The sequence below is a fragment of the Pyxicephalus adspersus genome, chromosome 4, assembly GCF_032062135.1.
Source record: "Pyxicephalus adspersus chromosome 4, UCB_Pads_2.0, whole genome shotgun sequence".
Lineage (NCBI taxonomy): Eukaryota > Metazoa > Chordata > Amphibia > Anura > Pyxicephalidae > Pyxicephalus > Pyxicephalus adspersus.
Genome location: NC_092861.1, coordinates 71,400,570 through 71,419,311, shown reverse-complemented (window position 1 = coordinate 71,419,311; position 18,742 = coordinate 71,400,570). Strand labels below are relative to the sequence as shown.

Genomic DNA, 18,742 nt, shown 5'->3' with positions numbered 1-18,742 from the left:
TGGCACCCCACTACGCTTTCTCCCTTTCACTTCCATTACGATTGTTTCTCATCCGTCATCCGTGGATCCGCTAGGACCGTCGTTCAGACGATGAAAGCTGTACACACCAGATTCTTGTCTGATATCAGCTCTAAATCAATTATCAGAAGAGTATCATCTGACGTGTGTTTGTAGTCTAAGACTGCAAATGCTTCTTACTACACAGAGGGGAATCTGTGATTTGCAACAAACCAGATTTCAGTCTCCTCGCCCTGTAAGCTTTACAGATTGAATTTCCTTGTAGCCTCAGTAAAGGGCCACTCTCCTTCCCCAGGCCCCATAGCAGCTGCATGGGCTTCCACAGACTTTTCTACAGCACAAAATAAAATAAAAAGCCACATAAAAGGACTAACATCCTACAACACTTATAAATAAAATATGCTTGAAAATGTCCTTTGTTAAAATACAGCACAGTTTATAATGGTAGTATTATGCTGTTCTGCAATCATAAATGTGTTATATTTATTTTATTATAGCAAGTCGGCATTGACAAAGGAGACATTCCTGACCTTACGCAGGTGAGTGCTATTCAAAATTCTTTCATTTATTAATGAACAACCTCATTAAATGTCTTCTAAAAAAGAAACATATTTAATATAATTTTATAAGAATTGTCATATCTCAGTTCTGCTCTCTGGGAAGAAATTATACTATCAGTAGTAGTAATAGATATGTTATACCCGATACTGCTAGCTGTGAACACCCCCTATTTTACTGATGTGCAGATGTCAAAAGTTAGTAGCAACACTGGAGGGCTTATTCACACCTATGTGATTTTGCTCCAGGTGGTTTGGCAATTATAATAATGGTAAAAGTTCAAAGACCTGTCAACACACATTGTGCACTAATATGCATTGATGGGTATTTCTAACACAATGCTATGGTCTTCCTATTGAATATCAACACGTGTCCCCTACTACCAGGATAGTCTGCTAGTGCATAGTGGTATTTTTTACAATATCCCTTAACTTGCACTTTGGAATGTTTGGCTGAGGGTCCATTTTTAATGCACAAGTCTGAATAGTATGGATATTGTTGCAATTTTTTACACACCTAGGCAGACCAATAATGTAGAAGTGTGCTTGCATATGCAGCTGTCAGAAAAAATGGATAAACACAAAGCAAATGGTCAAAATAAACTTCAATTAATTGTCTCTTCTCTTTAAGGATGGTACCATCGATGAACCGGTAATTTATTTACTTGTGTAATACTTTGCTCCAAAATCTCTGTTTCCTATTGAGATCATGACCTATTTTTTAGTTTGGGAATATTTTCAAGCTATCTGCAAGATGCACATTTACTCCGCTTCTAGCTACTGTCTCTGCCTTTTTTTAAAAAATTAATTTACCTTAAAACTAAATGCCTAAACATTTGCTGTTAAAACCTAAAATACTAAAATTAAAAGGTGAAATCTGGTTAAAAAATATTTATAGTTTTCCTAAAGTCATTACACTTTGCCATGTTATTTAGTATTTCCAGAATAATCTTAATTTAAAGGAGAACTCCATGCATTCGTTTGGCTGTTTGAGCTAAATTTTTTGTTCCTCATCAAATTCTGCTATTTGCTGGGCTTGTTTTTTTGTTACTAGCTCCTTCTGCCTGTACAGAGTTTACAGCAAAATCTGTACCAGGTAATAATATAAAGAGTTCTTGTGATAAAAAGGGTTCAGAGGAATAACTGAAAACAGAACAGACTCATCGAAAATTGATAAGGAACCGCAACTAGGGTATGTGATATAATAAAAAAAGATGTGATCATAATTATTTTACTTGAAAGATGAAAATGGAGTTCTCCTTTAAGAATTGGCTTGTCCTCTCTTTCCCTGGGAGACTTGGATCTTTGTCCAAAGCACTTGTTCTATCTGATGGTTTTCTGTGTGGCTTTTTAAGCAATGGGAACCAAATCCTTTGTTTTGGTAAATTTTAAGTAGCATTATTCGGCTAGAATAATGTATTTCCATTGTACTTTGTTCTCATTATTTGTTAATGATTTTTAGGCACCAAGCAGCCTCATGGAAACCCTGGAGCAACATTTAAATACACTGGAAGGAAAGAAAGGCAGCAGGTCAGTATCAATAATGGGATTTTAAAATAAGCAGTTTGCTAATTTTGGGTTGGTGTTTCAGTTTAATAATTTTGATTTCATTATACTAGTTTCTCTGCACATGTCTTCATCTATTTGCTTTAAAGATGTTATAATATCACATTTGGGCATAATCTATGCCTTGTGTTGTGCAAAATGCTCATATGTTTTTTTCAGATTCTATGGCAATTTGGGTAGTGTGTGAAAAACATGAGAACTTGTGTACCTGGGATTTTTTTGCATTGGAAGATGTTTCTCTAAAACCTTTATCAAATAAAAGGCACATCAAAGGGATTCAGAAGGTGTTCATAGACATTCTATGACAATGGATCAAAGGACCAAGTCCATAGGGCAACAATAGATGAGACCAGTAACTTTTCAGAAAGAAGTGTGATCGAAGAGAGTGAAAAAAATGTGTTACATCTATTGTTTTCCACCAAATAGGCTAGCTCTAAAGGTGTCAACAGCATGACTGTTGTCTTGACCTTGTCTTTCTCCACACTGAGTCTTGATAGGTTATAGAGGCCCACCTAAAGGTTCCCAAATGTTAGTTCCTGGTTATCTATAATTATCAGATTTGATGACACACAATACATAGGCTGTTAATATAGCAAAGTGAATTATCACTATATAGGGGAATGAGGTGAAGCTTTGCTGATTTCAACCAACTATGTGCAAGTGTCAAACTAATTTTGCATTTCCATGCACATAATTGTGTATTCTTTACAAAGTGAGTTTTCAACACATTGCTGTAGTGAAGATCTCCTTTCAAGGTGATCAGCTTAAACACCAATTTAATAAATGAACCCAAATGTCTAGGTCATGTAATATGAAAGCAACATACAACCATTTTGTGTGGTCACATTTTTACTTGCCTCATCAGTAAAAAGCTGCCATTGTCAACGTTGCCTCATGTGAATCAAATAAAAAATATAAAGAGTGATTCATGGTATTTTTTTTGTAAGCTTTACATTACATAAACTTTATTATTTGGCCTGTTTTTGTAAAATGTGCTGTATTGTTTATAGAGCAGCAATAAACTGTACTAATGACTTTCCTTTAATTCCTGTCATTCTGGGTCATCAGTGAAGGGTAGGTGTACAAATCTGTATGTATGCTTGCTTTTCTGTAATGTTATTATTTTTTATTAAAAAAATGGTTGGCGCATTTCGATGTTAATTGCGGATATTTTATATATTTTGTTCAGTTGTCTGCAAAATGCATGTCCAGTATACTGTAAGACTTGCTTATATCCTCAGAATTGGCTGAATACGTCATGACATGCATTTGTCAAGTTTCTGTTTCAGTCAATGACCATACGCTATTTTGCACATTTTTCATCCACTTTTAAGCTGCAAAACTCCTTCTAATGTTCATTTTACCACTTTTAAGGATCCTGTGCCCATTGTAATTCATTTTTTTTCTATTTAATTGATCGAACTGGGAATGATCTTCATGGTCAAACATAAACCTTCTGTATGCTGTACCAACCAATTTTTCTTTTGTGGAGTGTTTGACTACTTTATTTTGTTGTGATGCATGTGTATAGTGTGTGGTCCTATTATTTTGCATTTGCATTTGCATGTTATGGCCCTATTGTACCCTTGTAACCCTGTTTACCTATATTTGGGCACATTGTAATTCGGGACTCTGTTAGAAAACTTTGTTTGACTTTCCAAATCTTAGAGCAGTTCAGGTGAATCCTAAAAGTTCAGAAATCAGTGCTGGAACCAAATCGTGTTGGCGTAGTATCATGGTCTAGTGCTTAACATAACTCGGACCAGAATGTTTCTTCCTCAGGACAGACTTTTAAAACCTTTGATCTCAGATTCAAGCTCTGGGAGTTCTTTAATTGTCTTGAGGCAGATGGTAGTGATCACACACAACTGGGAAAAAAATCTTTTATCCAGTGCATATGCCGATCACGGATTTCAGAATTTGATTTGCTGAATAAGTGATGTCTTTGCACTGGAGATTAACATGGGAAATAAAGTTTATTGGCCAAACAATCCCACAACATTGAATCTGCTTTGGTTATTTCTATACATAATTCATAATGTTTCATACATAATGTATTTGTTGCATGATAGTGTGAACCATCTTTAGTAATATCTCATGTGATATTTACACTATTAATAAACCTTGTAGAATTACCTAATTGTTTCTTCCAATTTGTCCTCCCAGAACTGTGATAGTTATTAAAATAGAAAGAGTATAGCTTCTCATGTTGTGAATATTTTATTATAACCTAATTGTATTTTTTATTTCAGCTCTGGATCACCATTGGGCAAGGTAATTAATAATATATAGAGACATATGCAGCATGATATGTGATCAATGTGTTTTACATATTGATTAGGGCTCCTGCTGGTGGCCAATATTTTCCTGAATTGTGACGTGTATTCCAAGTGCAGGTTTGAAAAATCCTGTTGACTTTGAGTTGAGTACAAATGCCAGTTCAGAGAAACCAGTTTCTGTTTCTGAACGAGGCTTTCATGGAACTCTACAGAGGTTGCTAGGGGTCCTTTGATCAATGAGCAGTTTGACGGTCAGGTCTAACTGGAACCAATGATTATTTTGGTTATCTGTAAGAGGACATTCTTCCCACTCGCCATCTAATGTACTATGAACTATGGATATAGTAATTAAAGAAGGGGTTAAAGACTTGAAAGTTATTTCAAGGGATCTCCAAAATAATCCGTTGACTTTGGTCTCAACTCACTGTATAGGCTGAGATTGTTATAGAGTAAACCACACAGTTGTTTTGCATTATTTAATATTTATTACCATCTGGAATACTGTCTATGTAGTCTATAATAAGAGAAATCCAGGCTACGACCTTTCAGGAAGATACAATAAATATATATTACATTTCTGTGGAATGTGTAACGTTTTACACAAAGTCGAATCCCAAATTTTATTAGTAGCTTGCTTGCATGGTTTAAAAAGTGGTGTAAAGGGAAAATTGGCTTATGCCCAAATTGGCGTAAAAGCTTTTAAATTTTTTTTATTTTATGAACATGATAAATAGGAAACTGAAAGTTGTGATTATGAAGATTGTGTTGTGGGTTTTGTATGTCCATTCTTAGAAAAAAAAACATATGTAACTCCAAACAACAATATTTTATTTATTTTTGGCTCAGGTGTGTTTGTTTTCATAGTTTGATTTCTACTATAATGTCCAAAATGGCCTACTTATGCTATTATCCGATAAATGCCAACAATAAACTGGAATTCTCTTGACTGTATTCTATGACTATTTGAAATGTATACACCTACATTAAAGACTTTAATTTACGTACTGGTAATCTAGAGCATGTATCAGGCATGGATGGATTTGTTAGCATTTATTTTATTGTTGCAGTCTTAAAGAATTTCAAAAATTGTGTTTTGCCATTATTTTTAGTCTTCACCTGCTACTACTGTCACATCACCAAACACTACACCATCAAAAACTGTAGACACATCCCCACCTGTTGACCTTTTTGCAACTCCAAGTACAGCATCTCCTATATGGTAAGTATTTTCAAATCCATCTTGTTGTTTTTTGGTATTGTTTTTCTAGCAAATATTAAACCGGTTATATTAGCTGGTTTTGTCCTCCTTGTCTTGACAATCTGTGAAATATGATGTAAGCCGAATCACTCAGATTTTATTATGTTATTGAATATTACTTTCTTAAATTGTATCATTTTTAAATCTGCATGATTAAAACAAGACTTGTTGATCCAGATTTAGGCTCCCTCATTGCACCATGTCACTTTTGATTGGAATAAATTCCTGTTTCAGCACACACTGTGTGTCATCTTCCTAGGGTTTTACATATCTTCTATCTATATAAATAAAATTGGATGTATGTATGTATGTTCCACCATCACTTGAAAACGCATGGAGACATTTCAACCAAACTTGCTATACATATGACTGAGACCCATGTGAGTGCAGCTCTGTGCTATATGTCAGAGGTATATTTAGCATATACATGGGAGCTTATCACCCCCATGTAGTTTTTAATATGGCATCTTTGTTATTCCTATATGCTATGGCTATGGCTATGCGGAGGAAAGGTGGTTTGTAAGTTGCTTGGAGTTGTCATACGCATCCTGATATTTTCAAAATTAAAAAAAAATTGCAGAAAAAGGGTAACTTGTGAATTATAGCATAAAATATTTTTCATACTGGAATGCAGTCTGTCGATTGTAGGAGTTTAATAAATTGGTTGTTTTATTTTCAAATATCTGAATCTGTCATATTAGTAACAGTGACAGCAATGCTGAAGTGCTTCTGATTGGACATAGGTTGTTTTGGAGAAAAAATGCAGCTGAACTTGATGTTTTTTCTATGGAAACTGTCACTATTCTTTTTTGTTTAATAACGTTTTTTTAATAACATTTTCGGAAATGGTAAGGGGAAGGAAATCATCAAATCAAATGGTATTGTGATACAAAAAAAATCACAACAGCTTTTATAAAGTTAAATACAGTGCAAGCCAGTGCAGACAGTCAGCATTCTGTGGCACCCAGTTCTAGTAGCCACTTTATAAATATGCCAGCACAAGTTAATTTTCCACTTAATAGTATAATCACCCAGTTATTCATAAATTGTTAATCATTCATAAAAGTGGCAATGAATAGGATGATCACAATATTGTACATTGCTATACCTTTCCTAAATCCAACCATTTTAGGCTGATGAAGGCTGAGCCTCTTCATATTTTACTCTAAAACAAATTTAATAAATCTCATCCTCAGCTCTATTAGCGTGGTGCTTTTTATTACATTTTCTTCAAATTTTGGATGTTACTTGGAGCTCCTGTTCTTAAGTTACCTGAGGGCTGGGAGGAATTTAAACAAAGGTTCTATAAATTGGACTTGATTATATAGACGTGTTATGAGAATTTGTATAACGCTGCCCCAGCTCCTAAAATATGGTATATCCTTGCAAAGAATTAGGGTTCATGGGACCATTTTTGAAATGGAAATTTGAATTCGGGAACCTAAAATCTAATCTGACTTTAGGTCTGTCAGATTCAAGAATAAAAATAAAATATGCAGCATAGGACATATTCACATTTTAGGTTAGGATAAATGCACCTTTTACTGCAGAGTGTCATTTATATAAATATTTAATGGTACAATTATACAATATATGTTGCTTGGTGTAATTTAAATTTGGTTATCTGCAAAACTATAAAATAACTATAAAATATTCATACAGTCCCTTTTGCTTGGGGGGAAAAAACTTCTAAAAAATGCAAAATCACACCGCATTGCAATACATAAACTGTGAATGTATATTACATTGCCTGCTTTTTAAAAAATGAATGTGTAAACAGATCCCAATTTGTTGCACTAATTTCAGATCCTGAGATACAACCCAAAGGCTGTAATGACATTACCATTTTAATAATATTTAATATTTGATTAGATCATTTAAAAAGCATGTTTAGACATCCCTGAACACAAAATAAATGAAACAAATGTTTAGTGTGTGGGATAGCTCCACTGACTTAATAAAAATGTTTCCTGGTAATATAAACCAGCAAGTGCTTGCATTTGTGATACCCTAGGTTTTTTTATAATTGTCCATTTTGGTCCTGCAAACCATCCCTAGAACTTTTTATTAATGGTATTGGTAGAAACTTGACATAGATGTTACCTGTGCTGTGTTACTAAAGACGTTTCTTCATTCAGTTTAAGTCCTAAAATATTATATGGCTTGAATTACTGATTGAGGACTTTTCTATAGTATTTGTTTTGTTGCCAGACAAGCTGGCAATTCTTCTGTTAACCTAAATTGAAGTTCACAAAACACAGTGGTTAATATGACCTCTTGGTCTTGGTATCTTATTGATGTTTCTGTGTGCATTTAGCATTTACATGTGAAAAAATGGCATTAGATTTGCAATATTGAATTTTTATACCACATTAAAATAAATTCAACCCTATAGCATGATGGTAATATCTTCTATGCACCACCTGTGTGACTTTTTTTAATATATTCCTAAGAAAAGCTTGTGTCTGTTGTCCCAGGACATGATTTCTCTGTTGTAGCTTAAATTGAGAAATCTGTAGCCAAAAACAGGGGGGGGGCACTGAAAATGAAACTGTTACTCAATGCAAATCCAAGGAGCTAAAAAAAAATCCTTGAGCAAGTACAAATCTAACTAGCAACTAGAGCTGGATTTATACTCTTGCTCCCTAAGCCAGCTCTATTGTGCAACCTTCTACCCTTGTTAGTTGGCAAGCTTTACTATCACTATAAGTGGAACAGATTGAAAATAACGAAACATTAAAGAAAGAAAAAGACAGTTTGCACACTTTCCGTTATTACATTTCGAACCAACGAGTAGAAGACTTTTCACCCACTTTAGGACCATACCATTGGACCTGAAGTACCTCAATAAAAATGCAGAAATTGGTCAGATATCAAAAAGGGGGACCTGGCCTAATTTTAGTGGCCGGCAGAACAGCAGGCTGGAAGTTATTATCTAGAGGACTGTGTTGCCTGCAATCTATAACGTGTGGGAAACTCGGTACTGTCCCTGGAAGTCATACTGTTCTCATCCACGGTCCATGGTGGCTATGCAAACATTTAGGCCCCAAAAACAGCTCATACATCATATGATTATTTTGAAAAAGCTCCTATCTTTGTTCAATTAAAAACTAAAAGCATAATAAAAAAATACTGGGTATAACATGGCCTCCTCTATCTACCAAGCATGCTAGCATGATGGTAAGAAAATAATTGTAATTGCAGAGGTGCAGCGGCATGTCACCAAAAAAAAGTGCATATAACCTGTAATATAATATGTAGTATTAAACTAATATGTAGTATTTTTCCAGCTTCACCAAGTCTTCTTTATCAGGGTCAGTCGGGAACACATGCATTCAGGCAGGTACAGAACTGTCAGATGAAATACCAGTCTGATTAGCACCAGAGGGGTAAAAAAGCAGTTGGAACATATTGCTTGTTATGATTCCGCTTTTTATAGAATGTGGTTGTATCAAATGCCATGTATCAAATCCTCAACCACTGCTACTCCACTATTTCTGTGCTTTCATTGGGATGTAAGTACTCATCTCCAGGCTATGTTTCTATAAATATTTGAGGAAATAAGGAAGTTGTAATAGAGTACCTTCAATGCATTTTATCAATCGGGTAGACATTTTTACATTAGGAAAATATACAATTTTGCCCTAAAATGAGGAAAATGTAAACTTCTGAACATATTGAGAAACAGTTGAGGATATGCATGTTACTGGATATATTTTAAAACCTGATACAAAACGTGTAATAATATGTTTGTATGCATCACCTTGCAGATATATGGAGCCATGGAAAATCCTGTTTTATAGGACAAGGGTTTTCTATTTATATTTTCTATTCATATAATCTGATATAGGCATTTTTTCGAATACTGAAATGGTGCCCTAAAATGAACAATAGTTTTTTTATAATCCTAAAGTCTGCATTATTGACCACTAGAGGGAGGCTTCTGTTAAGGAAATTAGCTGGCAGTATCAACTTTAAAATTCAGTTTAAAATTGCAAGCAACTATTTTTTTTTCCTGTTTAAAATTCTTTTTTCACTATTTTCAAAAAGACGATTTTTTTATAATTAAATTTTTTTGTAAAATGTATTTGTGAATGGAGACTTCAAAGTTATGTAATTGTTCATTGTTAGGAATGCAAATCGTTCATCTATTTACACAGTTTAGCCTTCCTAATTTAAAAGTGGGGGAAAGATGATGTTTTAAAACATATTTCCAGAAGGCAGGTCACTCAAATACCATATATTGATTGGTAAAATATTTTCCTATATTTGCAATTATTATTAGCTGGAGCTTCTCATTATTTGATATTTACCACCATAAAAGATATGCATTGAGTAAGGAACATATTAAATGTCTGCAGCTAATAAAGATTGCAGAAAAAAGAATGTCTACAGCTCTGTCAAATTGGACTTGATTAAAAAAAAAAAAAAAATAGAAAATTGCTTGCTAAGTCTGTATGACCTTTTTAAATCAAGAATGCCATCAGAAAATGGCAGGAGTCCATACAGAAAGTTTGTGAGAAAGAAGGTTCCTTTGATTACAGCCTTTGGCCAACATTTCTGCCAGTCTTTCACCCTAACAGACCCAGACCTCCCATCATAGGTTAGGTTTGAAATCCATAATTTTCTGTGTATTGGAGTAGCTGATTTGGTGGGTTAGAATTGTTGTCATTGTGTATTTGTTTGGGGGGGGGGGGGGGGGGTAGAAGTATCTGCCACGGGGCCCATGTTGGTGCATGACAATTATTATTAGGATTTCCAACCTCCAGGGTCAAAGTCATATAAGCTAGCCAGAGGTAGGGTTGGAGGAAGTATGGGGCAGTGAGTAGGGGACAGAGGTTGGGGGCATGGGTAGGTGCAATACCCTCCTCCAGGAGAATACATGTCATAAGTAGATATCCCTTCCATTAGAAAAGCAAATGGGAGCGCATTGCAAACAGTAACAATGCAGTGTTAACCTATGTTGGACCCCCTAGTTCAATCAGAGGGCATTATAAATGGTAAGGATGCGCAGGGTTATACAGAATGAGGTTTTCTAGTAAAAAGATGGTGCAGTTTAGGGTGCCGGCAGAATACTTAAATAGAGGTGTGCAGTTATGTAGAATGGGGCTTCCAAATATTAAGAAAGTGGAGCATAAGCTGAGGCTAGGTTGGGGTGCAGTACAGAGCATATAGCGCCAGCTAAGTACAGTACCCCATTTACCCATTTCTCTGTCTATCTATATTTCCCGGGGCCAGTTGTTGCCCACACACAGCTAATCAGTTAAGGCTTGGATTGATGCTATACAATTACAAACCCAGGTGCAAAACTTGAGAAACTCTTGTACCATCTGCCTCTTCCTTTGTGTTTTTCCAGACTCTGAAGTATAAAGCTCTGCCCCCCCTACATCACTCTTATATCACCAGCTGGCCTTGCCCTTACCTACCTTCTGTCTTCCTAACTATATTGGGGACTAGAAAAGTATGTGGAGACTAAAGATACATACACATGCTAGATTATATTGTCCTCTTTGACAAATGGTTGAGGGTCCCCAGTGTTCATCAATCCATTCTGGTGGATCAATGAACAACTGAGCAGGGATGAACAATGTACTTTTGTTTGAAACGTTTTGGCACAGCAGAGTCCCCCTAGCTCATCCTTTCCCACTGTATACAATACATGTAATGTATACAATGCTCCTTCATTCTATGGTCACTGGAAACTATCACAAAATAATGTTTAAAGCCACAGAAAGCTGAAGAGGGCAGGTAGAGAGAGCATATTTTGCATAGTTCCTCTAAGGCTTCCTAAGTAGCCTGGTAAACAGCTCTGGCTTAGGACATGGTGTGCCAATGCAATCCTATTTGGAGAGAAAGCAATAAAAAAGGAAGTACAAACTGCAATAAACTTTTTTGATAAGTTAACAATTGGATTATTGGCTAAAAAAAAGTGTTTCAAAAGGAAGGACTCTTGCTAAAATGGAATTTCCCATGGAAATAGGTTGGTATCGTCTAAAACCACTTTTTTTTTTTACAGAATTAATACTGTCAGTAATTAATTCCTAATTCCTCATAGTATTAAATTTGTTTCCCCTGAAGAAATACACAGGACATTTTCTTTGGTTAACTCCCCTTATATTCCCTTTGGATGAAGCTTTACATTTTTGTTCTAGTATTCCAAAATCTGAAATATGTTCTGAACCTCATACTTTTTGCAGTATTCATGCTGACTCTTGAGCATATCCTTGTATTATACAATAACAATAAAAAAACAGTGTAATGCATAATTATGCTTTCTTTATTCAGACAAGGATATCCCTCAATGCATACTTTTGTGGGGATGGAGAAATTAGTATGAGTCATGAATTGCTGACATACGTGCATGGAGCCCTTATACAACACAAGTTGTTATTGTACATGTATTCTTAAATGATCATTTACTGATTTATGATAACACTTGTTGTATAATGGAGTAGTACCCTCCAATGTGATTTTCTTATGATTTACTATTCCTTTTCTTCCTCTTCTTTTGCTTCACCTACATAAAAACCTCACCAAAGACGCCTTTGCTGCTTCTCCTGGGGAAGCACCTGCAACACTAGAAGGGGCTGCAGCTCCTCCCACCCCTGTCCCTGTTGCAGCGGCCCTTGATGCATGCTCTGGAAACGGTGGGTTTCATGTCTGCTAGCTGTCATCTATTAGCATGCCTTGTAATGACTTTTATTTCCTCTATCATGTATTCAGGCCATCCCTGTTCTTTTAAAGTTTCTATGTATCAATAGGACATATTTAAAAACAATGATTATTTTTTGCTGTGTACTATTCAGTTTAAAAAGGGTGCTATTCCATTTTATGACTGTGTATAAAATGTGTGTTTTTATTACGCAAAGAATGTAAATCCTAAATCTTGCATGGGGTGGTTGTTCATTGAGTGTGTGCTCTTGAGTTCCTGATCCTGTAGTTATTTAATTCTTAAATCCTTCCTAATTTATCCTTCTGTTTTCCACCTTCTTCTTTTATAAGACCCCTTTGCCCCATCTGAAGGTAGTGCAGAAGCTGCTCCTGAACTGGACCTTTTTGCTTTGAAGCCAGCTGAAAGCAGTACTCCTGTAGTTACCCCTACTACCAACGCAGCAGCCGCTGCTAGTGCTGCTCTTGCAACTACTCCTTCTCCTCCTCCTCCTACACCTGCTACGGCAGTTGCTCCTCCTACTACAACTGCTACTTCCACCGCTGCCACCGCATCTGCCAGCACTCCCACAGCAACTACTGCTGCTCCTGCTCTAGATATCTTTGGTGGTAAATGTCTTTGGGTATTTTTTGTCTAGAGGTGAATTTCTGTTCATTGTCTAATTGTTTATTTCCAGTTAGGGTTAACATTTTCTTTTATGCCATCTGTCCTCATATTTTTTCAAGATCATTATAATGAAGTGTTCAAACATAGCATGTTTTTCTTTAATTTGTTGGTGACTGTCTACTATTTTCTGTATGTCTGTATGTTTTTTTGTTTTTTTTTGCCCCCTAGCTATTTTCAGCAATTTGTAACCTGGAATTAAAACAAAATTGTAGTTCCTAGAGTTTTTATACCATATAGTAATAAAAAGTTTTTCTAAAGGTTTTAAGTACTGCAAAGCGGTTTTACATTTGAGAAGTTAACAACAAATACATTGAAATTCTCTCCACTTCAAATGCCAAAGCAGTGTCAAATAATAAAATTTTTTATTAACCTATAATAAAATTTTCAGCATGCTATAAAGTGGCTTTTCACATCTGACAGCTTGTAGCTGGAGAGCTCTTGCCTTGCTAATTTGATCAATTTCCAGCCATGTTTTTTTGCCAATAATATTCATGATCCATGCACATAGTTCTTTTAATATGCTCAGATGAGTCCGAAAATTACACTCTGTGGCTACTTTATTAGAAATGCCTATGTAGTTGATAAACAATTCCAGGTTAGTCTGTGACATTTAGACAATACTAATTACATCACCACAAAGTTTGACAAAATGTGAAGTAGAACATGATGGATGATGAATTCCTGAATTTGTGCTGTGTGGTCCAAATGTGACCTTTATTACAAGAGAAATCACAATTTATTAGACCAGACATTATCTTTCCAGTCTGTTTCTGGTTATCCCTTGTGCATAGAGTAGCATATCTCCTGCATATTCCCCTGCTTATCCTTCTGTAAATTCAAATTGTTCAGTTTATTTGTATTGAATTCCTGGCAGCTGTGTTTTTGCTATGGAACTTCCACTAAAAAGATCTTGGTGTTCAGTCTACAAACTTTAAAAACTGTAGTACGTAAAAGCAATAAGTTGTTGGAAGTGTCAAAGAAGATTTTTCCACCTGTTTTGGCATCTACATTTCTACCTGCCCATCATCCGGATTCTTCAACCAAATAAAGGGGCCACAGAGTGTTTTTTGTGATGTTTTAAACATCAGAAACCTTTTGTCTGCAAGACTTCTATAAAATAAATTTTCCTAATAATGATTTAGATTATCAATGGTACAGTTGTACCTAGCTGGTACTAATTTATGGCCAAATAACCCCTGTCTTTTTCTGGAAACATATTTGCGCCTAGCAAATGGAATGTGGAGCACTACGGGATGCAAACCTTGCCCCCAACTTATAAAAGCCACTTCAGATGGCAAAAAAAATGACTTGACATGCATTGTCTGCCTGTTTCAGAATCCATTGTTTATGAAATTGCAGTCTCAAGTTTATATATATTTTCTAAGTAATGCTATTACATTCAGCTGGAACTTGAGCTACTGTGTCTAGATTCATATGTATGTTATACTATACAAATGCAATCTGCTTTGTCCTGTTTTGTGAGTTTTTGTTGCATGCCCATTTCTTCATGAAGTTCAAAGGAGATTGATCAATGATTGGAAGCAATTCTTGGGATTGTTAATATCAATAACATTACTTGTATTTGGTCTTAGATTTGTTTGAGTCTGTTTCGGAGGTGGCTGCTGCTCCTAAACCAGATGTTACACCTAGCATAGACCTGTTTGGCACAGGTAATGCATGACATGTCTCTCACTGACATTCTAAGCTTTATTAGTTCTATTGCAGTTCTGATTTTTCTCATTGCTTAAAAACTGACTTGGCTTTTGTTTCCTCTTGCTTTGGGAAGATGCTTTCTCATCACCACCGCATGGGGCTTCTCCTGTGCCTGAGGCTTCCCTCACTGGAGAACTCTTATCTGGTGAGTGCTTTTCATATAAAGCACTTGAGTGATATGTAGGCCTTGTGAATGAGTATCAGAGTATCAGTTAACTATGCCTGAATAACCTTAAGTTCTGTTCATATATTTTATTATAAATAAACTTCAGGTGGCTAGTTAACTGTATATATTGCTATTACACAAGGTGTGTCCTGTGAAATGTGGTGATGTTTTGTGAAGGCAAATTTGCTATATTCACCTACTTTAATGTATGATTAACCATGGACCTGGTCCTAAATCAGACTGCCAACTCTCTAATTATTGCTGGACATTGACTGGTTGCTGAGGCCAACAGGCTGCTACTGCTTTCTAAATAGGGTTTTGCTATAAACATGTATAAATACTACCCACTGTTCATAAATTGCAATCCATGAGCAGTAGGCTTAGCTGGTTAAAGCAGTGTTGGTGTCCTATCTTGCATTTGTTTCTGCCCATGTCTTATCAATTCCTGTCTCTGCATAACTGTATCTAGAACAATCTTATGAGCTGATATTTCCATGGTCTGTTGTGTAAAGTTTTTATACTCTATGGAGAATCCACTAGGAAACTAGTATCTCTGGACACAGAAGCAGTAAAAACTTGAAAGTTTCTAATTCTTCTCCAAAATATCTAACATTTACCAAACAAGTGTTTTTGACTGTTCTGCTTTGTTCCAAGCTCCTTTTATTCCAACACCTTAATCTATTTAAAGGCACCCTAAAGTATTTACATATTACCAAGTAATAGAAATACTTCAAAACAAGTCATTGCTCACCTAGCTGCCAGTATTGTGAAATAATTCTTTCCCAAATATCACAACAAAGACAATCAGTGCAAAGGTTTTCATTAAATATCCTTGATAAATGGCTTGTAATAAGACATTCTAGTCTTCGTATTGTTGGTCACATATTTGGGAATCAGATTCTTCCTTCTTTTAAGACTTCTATTCCTACATATTAGCTATACATAGATTGTACCTGTATGGAGAATCTTTTACAGATCACTTACCCTGACTTGTGTGCAAGGTGATTTATTGCTGCGAAGAAACATTGAGAACTCCTTTTGTGTTGAACTAAGTATCTGCACTGACAACTAGCATTTACTCAACTGCAGAAAGATATGTTTGTGTTCCGTACAGAGATGTTAAATTCTGCAAAGTTCAGCATTATTACTAAAATTGTTGTGTAATCTCTGTAGTAGATGCATTTGCAGCTCCATCACCTCTGCCCACCGCTTCACCTGCAAAAATTGAGTCTTCAGCTGTTCTGGACTTATTTGGAGGTATTTTTTCATGCTAATTGTTTATCATATGCTGACTCCGCTTCAGTCATATAAATTATAGTGTACAGATTTTTTAAGAAAGTCTTTTGGTGATATAATATTGCTGCGATAAAGGGAAGTCTGCTTTTAAAACACAACAGTTAATTAGTAAAAAGGGATTGTGATGAGAGTTACCTCTTTGTCCCCAATCTGATCGTTTTCAAAATACCAATATGTTGGACATCTATTATGTATTTTGTCTAGTGTCCTATTTCCCTTATGCACTTGCATGAAGTTTAGATCGAGGATAGGGAAGATGAGACATGTCACTTTAATCACTTTTCTTCAAAGTTTTAAGCGAGTATGAATATTTTCTTAACCTACAATATAAACAGATGCTCTAATAAGCAAATTCTATGCATTGCCCTCTAATACCAAATGTTTTAAAGTGTATTAGACAAGTGGTAAGGCTTGATATGCATCAAATTGAAAGTATTAGGGGTAAATTAACACCTTTTTTGCATACTGAGGAATTCTATTATAGCATAAGCAATGAAAAGTGACCATTTTTTCCATTTTACAGAATGTTCAGTAGATAAAAAGTAATTGCTGGATTACTAGAAAAGTGGAGAACTAATATGTATAACTAATTCTTAATATCTAGTTTCTTATCTCTGGTATATTCACACATTGATACAATTTGAGGGATCTTCACAAATTGTTACCTCCTATATGGTAACTATGTCAAGTACTAGTGTAGCATTCTGGGTTTTACATTTGTGGGATATGGTGAAGTGCTGAGATCCATGTCAGTCTTCTTTGCCTGTATTCTACCATACCAGTGGTGTAACTACACTACACTAAACTGAACTTAGAATTAACTTGTCAGTCATTTCATTGTCTCTCCTCCAATCATAGTGCTTTCTCTGCTGTGTGAATGGAGGAGTGGATGTCACATTACATTCTCTCCTTCTTTCACAAAGCTCTCTCTGTTCCATTGAGTAAAAGGAAGTCTGTGGGGTTTTAATGCCTAAACACCATAACCTGTTTTTATGATTGAGATGGGTTTTGGTGAGAGTTGCACAACAAACAGTGTTTTTTGATGTGGGGAGGTATCTTTTTCTTACTTTCTCACTTCCTCTATCTCTTTTATTAATACAGATGCATTTGATAGCGTAGCTGAACCACAACCTCCAGCTTTGGCACCTACTGGAACCTCCGCTTCTGCAGATCTGTTGGCTGGTAAATGCCATTTAATGTAATTGATAAAAACTCCTTAGTGTTGCAGTTTTAAAATGTGTTTTTAAGGCCAGCTTTTTGCACACACTTGAACACTTGTCATGTAGCACAGTAACTGGCTATTGTTTTAAGGACAGTTATTTGCTACTAACGTTCATGAAAAGTTTAATTTTACAGGCAAGCTGTTTTATAATGTGATGTATAGAATATTTTAAAAATGTGCCAATTGAGTTATTATTCTGCTTTATTTTTAGGATTTGGGGGGTCTTTTATTAGTCCAACTCCTGCACCAATTACTCCAGCTCAGAATACCCTCCTTCAGACTGGCTTTGATGCAGCGTTTGGCGCCAGTCAGCCTGCTGCTGCCCCTGCCCCTGCTGCGGCTCCGGCTCCTTCATCGACTGGCAGCTCTTTTGATGCATCAGGTAATTTTTGTAGATGTTTTCTTACATCAATGCTTTTTAAATTTCTGTTTTGTTTAAGGTTACAGTACAAACAAATTGAGCTTGCTCAATTTTAAAAAAACACGGCTTCATAATGGAGAGTTAGAGCTTTGACAGATGGCAATTGTTTGAATAATGTCCTCTTTAATTTGTCCCATAATTGAGCACATATCTAATTCCAAGCAATATTCGAGCAGTGGATTTTATGTGAGTCATTGCTAAGACTTTGTGTACCTTATTAAACTTATGGCATATTTTCATTAAGCTAATAATGTGCTGTATACCTGCAAGATGTTCTTGATGTTATAATCATTTTTGTATGTATAAATTTAGGTTCTCCTTATGCAGTGTTTGTTTCAAGAAAAAAATATACAAAGAAGCATTACACTTAACAAGCATGCTACAAAATTCCAATATCCAGATTTACAGCATCCTTTAGCATCCAAAATAGCTGCTCAACCATGCTTCTCCAACAGTGGATAATCTGCAACTGAGGTCCCAATTCTTGGGGTTTTAGGGGTGGGGAAGGAGCATATAAAGAGTGATGGAGATATATATATATATATATATATATATATATTTATATTTACCCATGGGAGGCAGTGGTAGCACACAAGCATTACTGTCCATTTTTCAGCATGTTACCATGCATTATGTTCAGAGGGGTAGTAATAAAAAAAGAACAGGGGCATGGTACTATCCATGTACACATGCCCCACTACACCCATGCCTTTGTCATTCAAAAGGGAAGAAAGTTCCCCTGGAGTGACGTCATGGTACCCGAACCCGCCCATTCTCCCTTCGCAGGTCTTAGCCTGCAATGGGAAAGTAAGTGGGTTGTGTTTAGAGTGACAACCCACCCACCGCTCAGAGCCTGCAGATCCATATGGGAGATAACCCCCCTGCAGGGGGGGGGGCAGACTGGCCGGAG

General features: G+C 35.9%; 1 protein-coding gene across 1 annotated transcript in view; it reads left to right on the top strand.

Annotated features, from left to right (window-relative positions):
* Positions 1 to 18,742, top strand: part of SNAP91 (synaptosome associated protein 91) — a 52,913-nt gene that overhangs the window by 26,382 nt on the left and 7,789 nt on the right. Inside the window, exons 5-16 of the mRNA XM_072410191.1 lie at positions 516 to 557; positions 1,207 to 1,227; positions 2,038 to 2,105; positions 4,394 to 4,415; positions 5,530 to 5,639; positions 12,162 to 12,325; positions 12,681 to 12,956; positions 14,607 to 14,684; positions 14,801 to 14,872; positions 16,067 to 16,150; positions 17,291 to 17,371; positions 17,623 to 17,793. Of these exons, the coding sequence (XP_072266292.1) occupies positions 516 to 557; positions 1,207 to 1,227; positions 2,038 to 2,105; positions 4,394 to 4,415; positions 5,530 to 5,639; positions 12,162 to 12,325; positions 12,681 to 12,956; positions 14,607 to 14,684; positions 14,801 to 14,872; positions 16,067 to 16,150; positions 17,291 to 17,371; positions 17,623 to 17,793 (1,189 nt within the window). The remainder of the gene's footprint in view (positions 1 to 515; positions 558 to 1,206; positions 1,228 to 2,037; positions 2,106 to 4,393; positions 4,416 to 5,529; positions 5,640 to 12,161; positions 12,326 to 12,680; positions 12,957 to 14,606; positions 14,685 to 14,800; positions 14,873 to 16,066; positions 16,151 to 17,290; positions 17,372 to 17,622; positions 17,794 to 18,742) is intronic.